Consider the following 14,212-nt stretch of genomic DNA (forward strand, 5'->3'; position numbering starts at 1 on the left):
GAACACTAAACAGCTGCTCCATCTCTGTTTCAGAGGCACCGTCGCTTTCAAACACTCACACCCTGTCGACATCACTTTTTCACCTGCTGATGTTTCCTGACCAAAGTTCAGCACAAAGGTAAAAAAAACACACAGAACACAAAGAGGTGTTAAAAATGCAAATCAGGCTTTAACATCCACTCAGTGTATTTCATGAGAATCTGCAGCACAGTTAGTACAAAGAGGAGTACAAATGGAAGAAACAGTGTTGTAAAAAAAAAAAAAAGGCGAGAAAACAATGAGGCAAACATATATTTCAACAAAGCAGAAGAACAGAATCAAATATTCATGTTCTTTGGTGAAACAGTGTTTGTGGAGTCTCCAGGTGGAAATACTGATCGTCAGAGTGAAAAACAACGTTTCCCCTGAATAAAAGAAAAACTCTACATCCTCCACAAACTCTGTTCCTGCTGCAGAGGGAACGGCTGCACTGAAAAAAAAAAAAAAAAAAAACGTCTCCATCTTGTTTTAAAAGAAGTGAAAACAACTGAAATGTTCTTTACACCCCCGCAAAGAGACAGTGTGCTGATGATTTAGCTTTTTCTTTGAGCCTCAGCAGCAGTGGAGCTAAAAATGTAAACTTTAAAAACAATAAACTTCCATCTTCCAAACCAAATGTGGAGGCAGCGTTTTTAAGCACCACATTTGTATTCAGATTAATAAAGAACAGTGAATTTACTCATTTATGTATTTAAAAGATAAGGCTGGTGATTTTCTGTAAATCTCATGTATAGAACAAAACCAACAATGAACTTATCTACATGCTTGTGTTTACAGAGCGTCGCTAGCTTGTTGTACAATGTAAATAACTTCAGCATAAAGTTAAGAGGTTGGTATGTGTAGAAGGGGTGTGCCTGAATACAAATTTGGCAAAGCACAAATAGTGTTTTGTTTGTTACGAATATTTGTTTCATACAAATATTTTAAAAATTATTTGTTTTCGGGATGAAAAAAACCCCATGTCAAATACCAGGACGCATGTCGGTTACATCACTATCTCAGTGTCTCTCCTCTGCTCCGCTGTGCCGTCTATTAGCAGGTCTCAACGAGGGGAGTCACATCCACCTGCTACATGACGCACATTTCCTAATTTGGACATCACTCCTGGAGTTGGGGGTGTTCCCCAGAGATAAAGCTGAACTACTGACATATGAGAAGTGCTCTCAAGAGACTCTCCATAACCTGTTGTTCCCCTTCTCCTTTCCACAAAGTCAGGTTGTAAATAATAGGAAATAAATGAAAGGTGCAAAGCAAGAATCGCCTTTGAAGTTCCTCCCTAGAGGTCTGTCTGCAATGAGTGATGAGTAAAGTTTTATCTCAGCACAGTCGTCTATGATCTGGGAGACTCCGGTTCGAGACCCGATATGGGGACCTTTTATTCAAATACAAATAATTTTGCTGCCTGAACAAATACAGATACAAATACAAATACTGGGATCTCTGCACATCCCTAATATGTAGCACAATAAGCTAGCAAAGCTCGAAACAACACCGCGTTCCTGCACATGCTCAGTGGTGTCTGTCTTACACAGAACTACTCTCTGGAGACTGGAAACATGATGCTGTTATTAGTCTTTAGAGCCGTTTCTAAACAAACTACCGTAACTGTGATGTTAAATCAAACAGAATCAATGGCTAAATTTCATCCTCTGAGCAGGAATATAAAAAGTAAATTATATGTAAATCTTTCCAACTGTTTAATATATTTGACTATAAACCAAAGTGTTGGAAGCATCCGAAAACCTGAAACAACATCCATGAAGGTTGAACATGAGAATAAATAAGTCGTCAGGGAGGATTTTGTTTTTCCTCACGGCTGCAGCCGATCAGAAGGCGACACGCTGTCATCAAGATCTCGACACCTGAATCAGGAAACGACAAACGTGTCTTCATTATCCAAACAAACCTCTGTGACGGCTGCTGCTGCTGCAGCTCGCACACAAACAAACAGATAAGCATCAACGAAAGGTTGACTGAGAATCTACAGCCCGGAGGCTGCAGACAGCAGGGACGAGGATCAGATCTCCACCTTCAGAGAGGAAGAAGGAAGAGGAGGAAGAGCTTTACTGACTGATGAAGATGATGTGGCTGAAGGCTGATTTCCTCAGAGCTCTGAACACAAGACGATGCCTTTATGTTACACTGCTTCACTTAATTTTCTGTGGAACAGAATCTGTTAACTTAACTATAAATAATGGTTATTATGGCATTTTAATGACTTGTTTTTTAATTAATATTTAAAGGAATAATTAATAGATCATTTGAAAGCCCTCCACACCATGGCTTATTAAAATGGTTTAAGGAATTTTTAAGATGGAAAAAAACATTTAAAGTTGACAAAAAAGCAGTTTTTAGCAAATCATCCCTAATTTGTAGCTTAAAAAGGTTCTTAATTTTCAATTAAGGTGCAAATTCAGCAGTCCGGCTCAAATTTGAGGTAAATGGATTGTTTGTATCCGTTAAAAACTCCTTTAATCCATCAAACAGTGTTAAACTCTGTGCCTGAATTTGAAACATAGTTGTAAAATAAACATTTATAAGTACCTGTAACGTTATTTGGTACATTTTAAGAGGTTTTACCCAATAAAAATCCACAGAGAAAACCCATCAAATATATATTACAATCCATTAATGTAGCCCAGATATATATGTGTAATCTCACCAAAATACTGAGTAAGAATCCTTTAAAATATCATTAATTTGCTCCTGAAGATATTTCAGTCGTAACATTATGTAACCAAAATCCCTTTAATTCATTTAATTCAAACCTTAAACCTGAAACCAACAACAATAAACCATTAATCTATACCTAAATTATCCCCTTGGAACCACATTTCAAATTCCTCAATAATATTATATCTTCAAAGGGCCTTCATTTTTCAAATAATGAGACAAAAAAACCTTTAAATTAAATTTTAAAGTCTTCCTCCCTTCAGAAACATGTTTGTTCTTCTTCTCTGTTCAGAGTTTGTTTTTATTCATCTGCTGAAGGAGGAAAGTTTCTCTGAGCTCAATGAAAATCTGATTGTAAGAGGGACGGAGGGGCTTTGAGCAGGATTTATGACATCACAAGTAGTTTGGAGCCAATCGTGGTTCAATATTTAACTTACACAAGTGTGATGTGGAAACACTGAGGATGAACTTTACAGTGAAGGAGGAAACATCTGGTGTCCAGCAGGAAAATCTCTAAAATGAAATATATTGACATGTTGATGGATTCTGGATTATTAATGAGGGGGAAGGAGGAGATGTAATTTGAAGGATTTTAACGTGGTAATTAAACATTATTGTTCCATGTTTTAATACTTAAAACTGTCTGCAGGGGATCTTTAAGGGATTTATGGGCCTTGAAAACCCCTTAAACTGGAAATGTAACTGGGTAAATAAGCCACTGAAATCATTCATTTACTCATTTATTAATCTCTCAGTTTGGGTGAACGCTGGAATTTGCACCTTAATTAAGACAAATAAAGCAACTTAATGTTATTTTAATAAGGGGCTTTTACCCCATTAACATATAAATTAAGTGATACTTATAATGTCATTTATACATTTTGAGGGCTTTTACCCCTTTAGATAATAAAAACCTGGTAAACTTATTACAGTAAATACTTGAAAACTGAATAAAAATCATTTAAAATATTGTTAATTTGCAGGTTAAATTATTTTAGCTTTTCAAATTAATGAGCAAATTAAGGGACCCTGATTATCAAACGTTTTGGTTTAGATGAAGGTGTCTGATGTGTTTTCAGGGGTAAATTAAAGGTTAATTAAGGTCATTATAAGGGATTGATGTCTACATGATGCTGAGGAGATTACGGCGTTAACATGCGAGTGACGGAAGAGAACGAGGAAGAAAAATATGGATTTTCTAATTTACTTTCATCTGAGTGGAGGGGGCGGGGCCGCTGGAGGTGGGTGGGTGGGTGGGGGGGGGGTTACTGGGGGTGGAGGGGGGTATAATTACAATATTGGATTGCTTTTCAAAAACGACACACTCTATTTGGCAGGAAATTAGGTGCTCAGAGGTGGCGTTTGCTGTGAGCGCAGCAGCGGTCTGCAGAGCGGAGCGGCAACATTATCCCCTGTGCGGCATGGAACAGACCTCAGGCCACCGCGTCTCGTGGATATTTAATTATCCTAATTAATTACAATTAATGAGCTGGCTTTCCCCAGTGCCTTCTGGAGGGATTGTACTGAGCGTGCTCTAATCTGTCAGCTGGTGAGATGCTCCTGTGACTGTTTCTTCTTCTCTGCTGGAGGGTTTAAAGCTAAATGACGACTAATACTAATACTGACTGATGTATTAAACACACAGACGTCTATGATGAGTCTGATGTTCTAGAGTTTGGAGCCACTGACATTTAAAGATGAGCTGAAACATGCAAAGACTGAACAGACCAGTAGTGGAAGAAGTATTCAGATACTTTACTGCAGTAAAAGTACCACTACAGCAATATAGAAATACTCCAAGACAAGTAAAAGTCCTGCATGAAAAATCCTCCTGCAGTAAAAGTACATAAGTATTATGAGCTTGATGTAGTTAAAGTATTGCAGTAAAAGTACATAAGTATTATGAGCTTGATGTAGTTAAAGTATTGCAGTAAAAGTACATAAGTATTATGAGCTTGATGTAGTTAAAGTATTGCAGTAAAAGTACATAAGTATTATGAGCTTGATGTAGTTAAAGTATTGCAGTAAAAGTACACAAGTATTATGAGCTTGATGTAGTTAAAGTATTGCAGTAAAAGTACATAAGTATTATGAGCTTGATGTAGTTAAAGTATTGCAGTAAAAGTACATAAGTATTATGAGCTTGATGTAGTTAAAGTATTGCAGTAAAAGTACATAAGTATTATGAGCTTGATGTAGTTAAAGTATTGCAGTAAAAGTACACAAGTATTATGAGCTTGATGTAGTTAAAGTATTGCAGTAAAAGTACATAAGTATTATGAGCTTGATGTAGTTAAAGTATTGCAGTAAAAGTACATAAGTATTATGAGCTTGATGTAGTTAAAGTATTGCAGTAAAAGTAGTGGTTTGGTCCCTCTGACTGATATATTATTATATATGACATCATTAGATTATTAATAGTGAAGCATCAGTGTTAGAGCAGCATGTTACTGTTGTAGCTGCTGGAGGTGGAGCTAGTTTACACTACTTTATATACAGTTAGCTAGTTTAGTCCAGTGGTTCCCAACCTAGGGGTGGGGCCCCTCCAAAGGGTCAGCAGATAAATCTGAGGGGTCGTGAGATGATTAATGGGAGAGGAAAGAAGAAAAAACAAAGTTCTGATACACAAATCTGTTTTCAGTTTTTGGACTTTTTCTCTAATCTTTGATTTTTGCTGAAATATTGGATCATTTGAACATTTATTGAAATGAAAGCATGTGAGAAGTTTAGAGGGAAAAATCACTATTTGGTGGAGCTGTTAACAACTCATAGACATGTGAAATGTGACCCCGACTACACACTGCTTTTTGTAAGACGTCAAAAGCCAAAAAGGTTGGAAACCACTGGTTTCATCTTTAACAATGTGTTGTATTTTAAAAGCTTGTTATATTATCCATTGTGTCAAATCTTCATCTAAAAAGTAACTAAAGCTGTCAAATAAATGTAGTGGAGTAGAAAGTACAATATTTCCCTCTGAAATGTAGAAAGTAGCATCACATGGAAATACTCAAGTAAAGTACAAGTACCTCACACTACTTTGAGTAAATGTACTTAGTTACTTTCCACCACTGAGATAAATCCCACATAAAGGTTGTTTCCACCAGCTGGAGTTGCCAGTTATCGAGTGTTCTTGTCCCTAAAACAAATGGATGACAACCAGCTGCTTGTACTGTTTATATCATGGTTTCTATGCAGAGTAATCTGCGTGGGTCTGCAGAGCAAATATGAGATGAGTGAACTTCAGGTTCTGGTCGACTGTGTCGCTCTTTGAGTTTATATTGTTGAGGCATTTTTTCTCTTTACAGCTCAATCAGCTTTTCCTCCATTTCAGTCACACAACAGATGAACCTGTCTCCTGGGAATTACATTTATATCCTAATAATTTGCAACAGCAGATACATGTTGACAGAAATGTAATGCCAGTTGAATTAATGTATCTAACAAGTCACAAAACGTTCATACAGAACGTTCCTACAACATGTTGATCATATTTCATTCATTCTCCTACAATAATCTGCTCATCTTTTTACGGTTATGTTTGGACACCTGTTGGTTAAAAATCAGAAAGGTTGGTGGTCCAGGTTCAATTATAACATTAGTGGTATATAAATGTCATTTCTAGGAGGCATTCTGGTCAATGACCTGCCTTCTGTTTCCAATATTCTCTCACATACATGTGTTTTTGTTGTTTTTTTAAATGTTTTTTGGGTGTTTTGTCTTTATTTAAAAGTTCAGGCATGAATGTTGAGTCTGAGGAGTTATGAGTCTCTAACATATTGCGGAGCGGGAAAAGCTTTACTGACTGTGCAGTAAACAGAAATCAACCTGAACATCTTTATCACTGAAGAGGATGAGTTTATTGAAAGCTGCTGATTGCTTTGACTCGGCCGTGATGTCGTCTTCTTCCTTCTGTCTCTTAAAGTGAATCAATATGACCACAGACGTCATTAAGCTCCTGATTTCAGAGACATTTCTGAGACAAATGACAGCAGAGACAGAAAAAATGTGCTTTCATAAGCGAGGAGCAGATGTGATTGGCCATGATTACTACCCGACTGAAGGAGCAGTTTGATAATCAATACTCACAAGGCTCTTTTTTCCATTTGAGCCCCGGTTGAACCACACAGCCATGAAATTACTCAAAGTGTGCAACCGCATCCTTTGTGCGCTAGACATGACTCACCTGAATCACACATCAGAGTTCATGCCTGGAAGTGACTCTCATACAGGAATCTGAAGTTAACAATATCACAGCATCACTGGAGCACATTCACCCACAGTGAGGCTGCAGCTGCTCTGATGAATAGTTTAAAGGGTAAAACTGGTGATTTTCTTTCTTTTTTTTTTTCTTCTCGTCAATAAATCTCATGTTTGGATCCAAACCAACAATGAACTGATCTACTAACAAGTATTGTGTGTGTATCAAAGCCTGATATATCTGATTCCTCTGTTGATGTCAGAAAACTATTAAAGAGGCCTTTTTGTAGTTTTCTGTTATTTATATCCTGTTCTGATGTCAGATGTTAAACACGGTCAAAGTTCCAAAACTTGAGGTAAATGTATGTAGAAATGCTGCTGCCTGCAAGACAAAAGTCAGGGTTTCAACCTGCTCTGAACCCTACGTTTGTTTTTTTCTTTGACAGTTTTTTCTGCCTTGCTGACGAGCTGATGCTAGCTTGTTGCACACGCTAATAAATCGCCGTCTGTTCTGTAGCCTCGGTTGCTACGGTTGGTTTCTGGCTCGAACATGTACGGATGGATTAGAAAGTTGACATTTGGAGTAAAGAAGGAGAAAAAGAAGTGAAATCCTGCTACTATAGTTTGTTTACATAGCCTCCGGAGCCGGAGGAAGCTTCCTGAAGCTGACCAATCAGAACAGAGTGGGCTCATCGGGAGGCGGGGCCTTAAAGAGACAGGAGCTAAAACGACCTGTTTCAGACAGAGGCTGAACTGAGGCGCTGCATAAAGGACAAGTAGAAGCCCTGGTATAAAACCTGGAAATATGCAGAATATATCCTGAATATGTCCTCTTCAACAAGCCACACCGCTGCACTGGCTGACATTATCCCTCATTATGAAGAGAGCGGTTACTAATAACAGTTTTCAGTCTCGGGAGAGAAGTTCTGAGCATGTGCAGGAATGTGATTTCATTTTCAGAGCTTTGCTAGCTTGTTGTTGTAGTTTATATATCACAACCTCTTTATACTAAATTGTTAATTTCTCAAAGAACTTCAATATAAAGTCAAGAGGTTGTGATATGTAGCACAACAAGCTAGTGAAGCTGTAAATTGTCACACAGAACTACTCTCTAGAGACTGAAAACATGATGCTGTTATTAGTCTTTGGAGACGTTTCTAATCAAACTAACGTGACCAAACTCTTAATAATGAAGGAACATGTCACCCAGTGCAGCGATGTGACTCACTGACGTGTTTTTAATCAGATATATCAGCTTTGATACACACACAATACTTGTTAGTAGATCAGTTCATTGTTGGTTTGGATCCAAACATGAAGAAAAATATAGAAATTCACCAGATATATCCTTTAAATGAGGAAGTCTGATTTGAATGATGTGAAAACTATATATTTTTTCCTGATTTCACAAAAATAACCTTTTGTTGATGATTATACAGAGAAAAAAAACTGAAAATTCAGAAAATTAACTGCAACTACAGCTGCTTATGTAGAAATTCTCAATAGTATGGACTTTCATCTTTTATCTGATAATTTACAGAAGCTTCAGTGGGAGACATACAGGTGTTAATATGTTAATAAACACATTTTATTTCACATATTTTTTTGGATCTAGACAATGATTGGGTGGTTCTCTGTTGGATGTAATTCTATGATTTTATTCATTGACTCTGATGTATTTAAAGACACATTTTGTGTCTGTTTAGATAACACTAAATATAATAAAGATTAAAAAAGATTGTCCATTTAAATATTTCTGTGGTGATTAACATATTTTCTTGAGTATTTGCACCTTTATTATCTTCAGACGTGACATCAACACTCCTGCATCAATTCAGAGCTCACAACTCTTTACAGCTGTGAGAGGAAGACACACACACACACACACACACACACACAGGTGGACTCTGGAGCTTCTAACACAATGAGTTCAGCGCAGCGTCCTGACAGCAGCAGACCGATCAAAGCCGTCCACTGAGCTCAGGTAAAGACTTGCAGCGTTATCACAGCAGCGGCTGTTCTCGGAGCGCTGATGCTGTTTTTTTTTTTTCCGGCTGTTTCACCTCTGTCTGCAGCTGGAGGGGGGAGGCTGACGTCCGCTTGTATTTACCCAGCACCTTCCCGCAAATCCTGTTTTGCGTGTCGAACTTTGTAAACGTTTTGTAAAGGATTTGGCCCTCAGTGGCCCCCTGTTTTACAGAGAAAGTCCTCCTGAATCAGGCAGGATTACAGTCCTGCTGCATGGACTCTGCAGTCAGCACGGAGAGACTCAGCAGTCGTCATCAGAGAGAGAGCTTGTTAAGCTTCTAATTTACATCTGTGCATCTGCTTTCAGCTGAAGCCTGAATCCATGATGACTTTAAACAAGGTAAGAAGTAGAGGAAGCCACTTTTCATCATAACGTAGAAACAGAACAGCTGACAAGTTGAATCACTTTTCTCCTGAGCTGCGGTTTATTCCCCTTCAGCTATTCTCATAACATTCAAGTCACAAAACTAAGCATCCATTTTTCTGAAAAATAAATCCCTGATGATCTTTTTTAAAAAAAGGAAAAATAAACCCAGAAGTTCAGTGAACAACATTTACATAATTCTCAAGGACTCATCTGCCTATCAGGATCACAACATATTTTTCTTGCTGCAGGATGAATTTTTACTTTTTAAACCTGTTTCCAAAGTTGCAACTCTTAGGTGGAAGTGACATGAAATAATCACAACACAGTCGAGGACAAATCTAACAGCACATACTGTATGTTACCATCATTATTAACACATCTTAGTCCTCTTTTACTCATACAATATTTATCTAAGAGGGTCCAAACAAAAACCGCACATGAATAATATGAATAAAACATCGTCCTGCTAACTGTGAGAGAAAGCACACAGCAGTAAAAACATCTTCTACCTAAACTACTGATGAGCATCACACAGTTCACCTGCATCAATAGTTAAAACAGAAGAATAAAGACATAAACACTGCAAGCAACCAAAAGACATCAATGTTGTTTCATCACAGTTGTCAGTGATGGAAGTTTCAGTGATGTACTTTTACTTGTGATGGAGTATTTGTACTTTGTTGTATTGGTACTTTTACTGCAGTAACAGATGTACATTTATGTTCATGTGTTGGATTCCTGACAGCCAGTTAACATGCTGGATGATCATTTTGGGGTTTGAGTTCTCGACCCTGCGACACGGAGCGTCTCTGACAGCCTTCAGTAATTAATCCTGCGTTTATGTAATCATCTCGAGTGTATCAATGAATATGAACAAGTGTCTGTAATCACAAACGTTAGATACAGGAGTTTAATTATTGGTATCAAATGAAATGAGAGTCGAGTGTTGTGTTGTCTACAGACGGAAGAAGAGAAGATGTTGCTCTGTTGTTTGAACCTTCACAGAGCTTCACCTGAAATCACATTTAATCATCCCTCTTTACAGTCAAAAATAATGTCAATTAATATATATTGGTAATAGTTACAGTATATATTATTAAAATGAATTGCATTTAATGTGCTGCAGCTGAGCAGCTAATAGCTATCTAGCTGCTAACTGGTGTTTGCGGCTAACAGCTATCTAGCTGCTAATTGGTGTTAGCGGTGCACTTTTCCCTGGTGAATGTTTGTTTGGTGTCTCGTTCAACAAGCTGCAGGACGAGACGTGTTCATGTTTGTAAGTTAGATAAGAAGGAGACTTTAGCAGGAAGCTAATGTGGGTTGTTGTTCAGAGTCTGTGTAGCAGGATGCTATCCTAACAGTAACATTTTTGTCATAATAACTTGATTTTTACATTTTGAGACATTTTACACATCTTGCAAAAACAAAAAAATTGAATTAATCAAATTAATTTGACTTATCGTGGAGTGTTAACTGTACTGTAGTCTAAATTTGAAGTCTTTTACTTTAGTTTTTCCATTTTATGCTAATTTACATTTTTACTTTATACACAGAGGGAAATGTTTCTCTTTTCATTCAGCTGATTACTTTTCAGAGTAAGATTTTACATTAAAAAACATAAATATGTATAAACATGTATATGTATGTAAAGTAGCTACAACAGTAACATGCTTCTTATGCATCGATGCATTAACAATCTGATAATGTCATATATAATAACAGATCAGTCACAGGAGAAGAACTTTTACTTTTGACACTTTTGATACTGTAAATACTTTTCACTTCCTACTTCTGTAGTATTTTGAATGCAGGACTTTTGCTTGTAATGCAGTATTTTAACACTGTGGTATTAGTACCTTTACTGAAGTAAAGAGAACTTTTTCCATCACTGATAAAGTATCTTTATCTCCATCAGGAGCTACAAACAAAGCTCCACAGCACAGAATGAAACCATCTTTACTTCCTGTTTCTGCTCCTGAAACCTCTCCGAGCCTCCTCAGATCACACGTATGAGAAACCCTGCCGAGCTTTAACGAGCAGGTTGATTAACGCTGACGTCATCACAGACAGAGCAGCGGAGCCAGTTTTCCTACCGTCGTGCGTAAATGACCAGAATGTACGTTGCTTTGATGTTCCCTCAGTGTTGTCATGCAGCATTTCACCGCAGGGCTGCTAGTTTGAGTTAGTTTATCAATGAGCTACAGTCTTTAAATACGTTTAGTGATCTGAAAGCTCTTAATTAAGTTCTGCTGTTGGGGGTTTCATACATTTATGAATCATCTGCTTAGAGTTATATTTGCCTTTGATTCAGATTTAAAGGGCTACAGTACATGGCTTTATTGCTTTGAAAGTATGTGAACTCACGTCTCTGTTATTCTTATATATATATATATATATATATATATATATATTGTTATTTCTCCCTTGCAGACCACACACACTCACTCAGCCTAATCAGTGTCCTACTGTGGCAAATATACCTCTACAACAAAGCCCCCTAAGCTGCAGATCCTCTCTCCTGTCCTGATTCTTTGACTGGAATCATCTCCATATCTGTCGACCCAAACCAATTAACTTTCCAAAGGCCCAGCCTCTTAATATATACAGTTTGGCAGTTTTGGGGGCTTCTGACTGCAGGGTGAGAGAAGATTGAAGGCTGAGGAACTGATGTGATTTTGGTTTTTGCTTCAGGGAGAGGATTAGTGCTGTGTGTGTGTGTGTGTGTGTGTGTGTGTGTGTGTGTGTGTGTGTGTGTGTGTGTGTGTGTGTGTGTGTGTGTGTGTGGTGCTGCAGAAGAGAGTTCACGTGTTCATACGAAGGAAAATAAATGATTAACTTTCTCGGTGAAGTCCTGTCAATTTGATTCATGTAGCCGGAAATCATAAATCAGCCTCAAAGGGCTTCAAAGGGCTTAAGAAGCTGCAACTGTTTCTTTGACCCACAGCTGGCTCACAGAGAGACAAGCAGAAGATAGAGAGAGGAAAGATTCAGGTGGAGAGAGAAAGAGAGAGAAAGGAAGGAGGAGGTGGAGAAAGAAAGCCGGCGTAGAGAAGGAAAGAGAGGAGGTAGTGAAGGCTGAAAAGAAGAAGGTACAAGAGGAAAGAAGGAGATAGAGGACGAGAAAAAGGAGTCACTGAAAGAAAGGAGGAGGAAAAATGGAAAGGAGAAGTACAGAAGGTAAGGAGGAGACAAAAAGGAGAAGATAGCAAAGGAAAGAAAGAAAAGAAGGAGGTAGAGAAGTAAAGGCAGCGGTGGAAAGTAACTAAGTACATTTACTCCAAGTAGTTTGAGGTACTTGTACTTTACTTGAGTATTTCCATGTGATGCTACTTTCTACATCTCAGAGGGAAATATTGTACTTTCTACTCCACTACATTTATTTGACAGCTTTAGTTACTTTTCAGATGAAGATTTGACACAATGGATAATATAACAAGCTTTTAAAATCCAACACATTGTTAAAGATGAAACCAGTGGTTTCCAACCTTTTTGGCTTTTGACGTCTTACAAAAAGCAGTGTGTAGTCGGGGTCACATTTCACATGTCTATGAGTTGTTAACAGCTCCACCAAATAGTGATTTTTCCCTCTAAACTTCTCACATGCTTTCATTTCAATAAATGTTCAAATGATCCAATATTTCAGCAAAAATCAAAGATTAGAGAAAAAGTCCAAAAACTGAAAACAGATTTGTGTATCAGAACTTTGTTTTTTCTTCTTTCCTCTCCCATTAATCATCTCACGACCCCTCAGATTTATCTGCTGACCCTTTGGAGGGGCCCGACCCCTAGGTTGGGAACCACTGGACTAAACTAGCTAACTGTATATAAAGTAGTGTAAACTAGCTCCACCTCCAGCAGCTACAACAGTAACATGCTGCTCTAACACTGATGCTTCACTATTAATAATCTAATGATGTCATATATATTAATACTCTGTTGACCTTTGACCCCTGCATTTCCTACCTGTGCATTTCTTGGGGCTGCCGGGCCTCTTGCCGTGCATCCCCAGTTTACAGCCAAAGTTTTCCTCCCAGAACTCAGCGAACCAGACGTTCCTGCGGTTGTTGGACAGCGAGCGGCTCTTGAAGTAACGGTCGAACGCTGCCGGAAGAACAAAAAAAAAACATGTTATTACAGCGACGATCGCCTTCAAAGCGTCTTCCAAAGCGTGGTCACGTCTGTCTGTGTGTCCGTTTCCTGTCTCACCGTCCACGGACGCCCTCTTGGGGAGGATGGTGACGGCGCCTTCGGCCACTCGCTCCTGCAGGACCACGGGAGAGATCTTAGAGCCCCAGCTGTCAGAGCCCACCCACAGGAAGTGACCCGTCAGGTTGTTGCGTTTTGCCGCATCCAGGATTCGTCTGTCAGGGTCACAGAAGGAGACGGCTGATAAGGGAAAGCGGAAAATCAGTCCTCACCTGCAACCTAAATATAACTGCATGGACGTCTGCAGCTCTAGAAATACTTTCTAGAGACTGAAAACATGATGCTGCTGTTAAATTATTAGTATTTATCTGATGTAACTGAATCAGCGGTGATATTCAGACCTAATAAACGAGTTAAAACAGCAACAGATGATCATTCTGCTTTTTAACATTCTCATCCGTCTCCTCTTGTTCTCTGTGATATTCAGAAGTTCAGATTAACATCAGCTGTTACACTTATCTGAGAGAGCGAGAGAGAGCGAGAGAGAGAGAGAGGCTCAGTTCACTCAGATAATTGGACTCTCGTTATCTTAATTTCCATTTAACAGTCGGTGATTAAAAACACTGAGAACAAACAGATAAAGAATGTATCTGAACATGTGCGTGACTTATTTCAGATGATTTTTATTTAAGAAGGAGGAGGTTTTTGTCTTTCTTAGAATACTTTTTTTTTTAAATACAGGGACTCATAATATCATCGTTA

The 14,212-nt window shown here is 38.3% G+C and overlaps 1 protein-coding gene across 6 annotated transcripts in view; it reads right to left on the reverse strand.

Annotated features, from left to right (window-relative positions):
• The window catches only part of grm8b (glutamate receptor, metabotropic 8b), a 161,036-nt gene that overhangs the window by 49,183 nt on the left and 97,641 nt on the right, over nucleotides 1-14,212 (reverse strand). For all 6 annotated transcript variants that reach the window (XR_006096103.1, XM_042410778.1, XM_042410779.1 and 3 more), the window contains 2 exons: nucleotides 13,511-13,665; nucleotides 13,268-13,405 (listed from right to left, as the gene is read on the reverse strand). Coding sequence is in view for 5 of the 6 variants with exons in the window: in XM_042410778.1 (XP_042266712.1) it covers nucleotides 13,268-13,405; nucleotides 13,511-13,665 (293 nt within the window). In the remaining variant the exon portion in view is untranslated. The remainder of the gene's footprint in view (nucleotides 1-13,267; nucleotides 13,406-13,510; nucleotides 13,666-14,212) is intronic.

Source organism: Thunnus maccoyii, chromosome 5, assembly GCF_910596095.1.
Source record: "Thunnus maccoyii chromosome 5, fThuMac1.1, whole genome shotgun sequence".
Taxonomy (NCBI): domain Eukaryota; kingdom Metazoa; phylum Chordata; class Actinopteri; order Scombriformes; family Scombridae; genus Thunnus; species Thunnus maccoyii.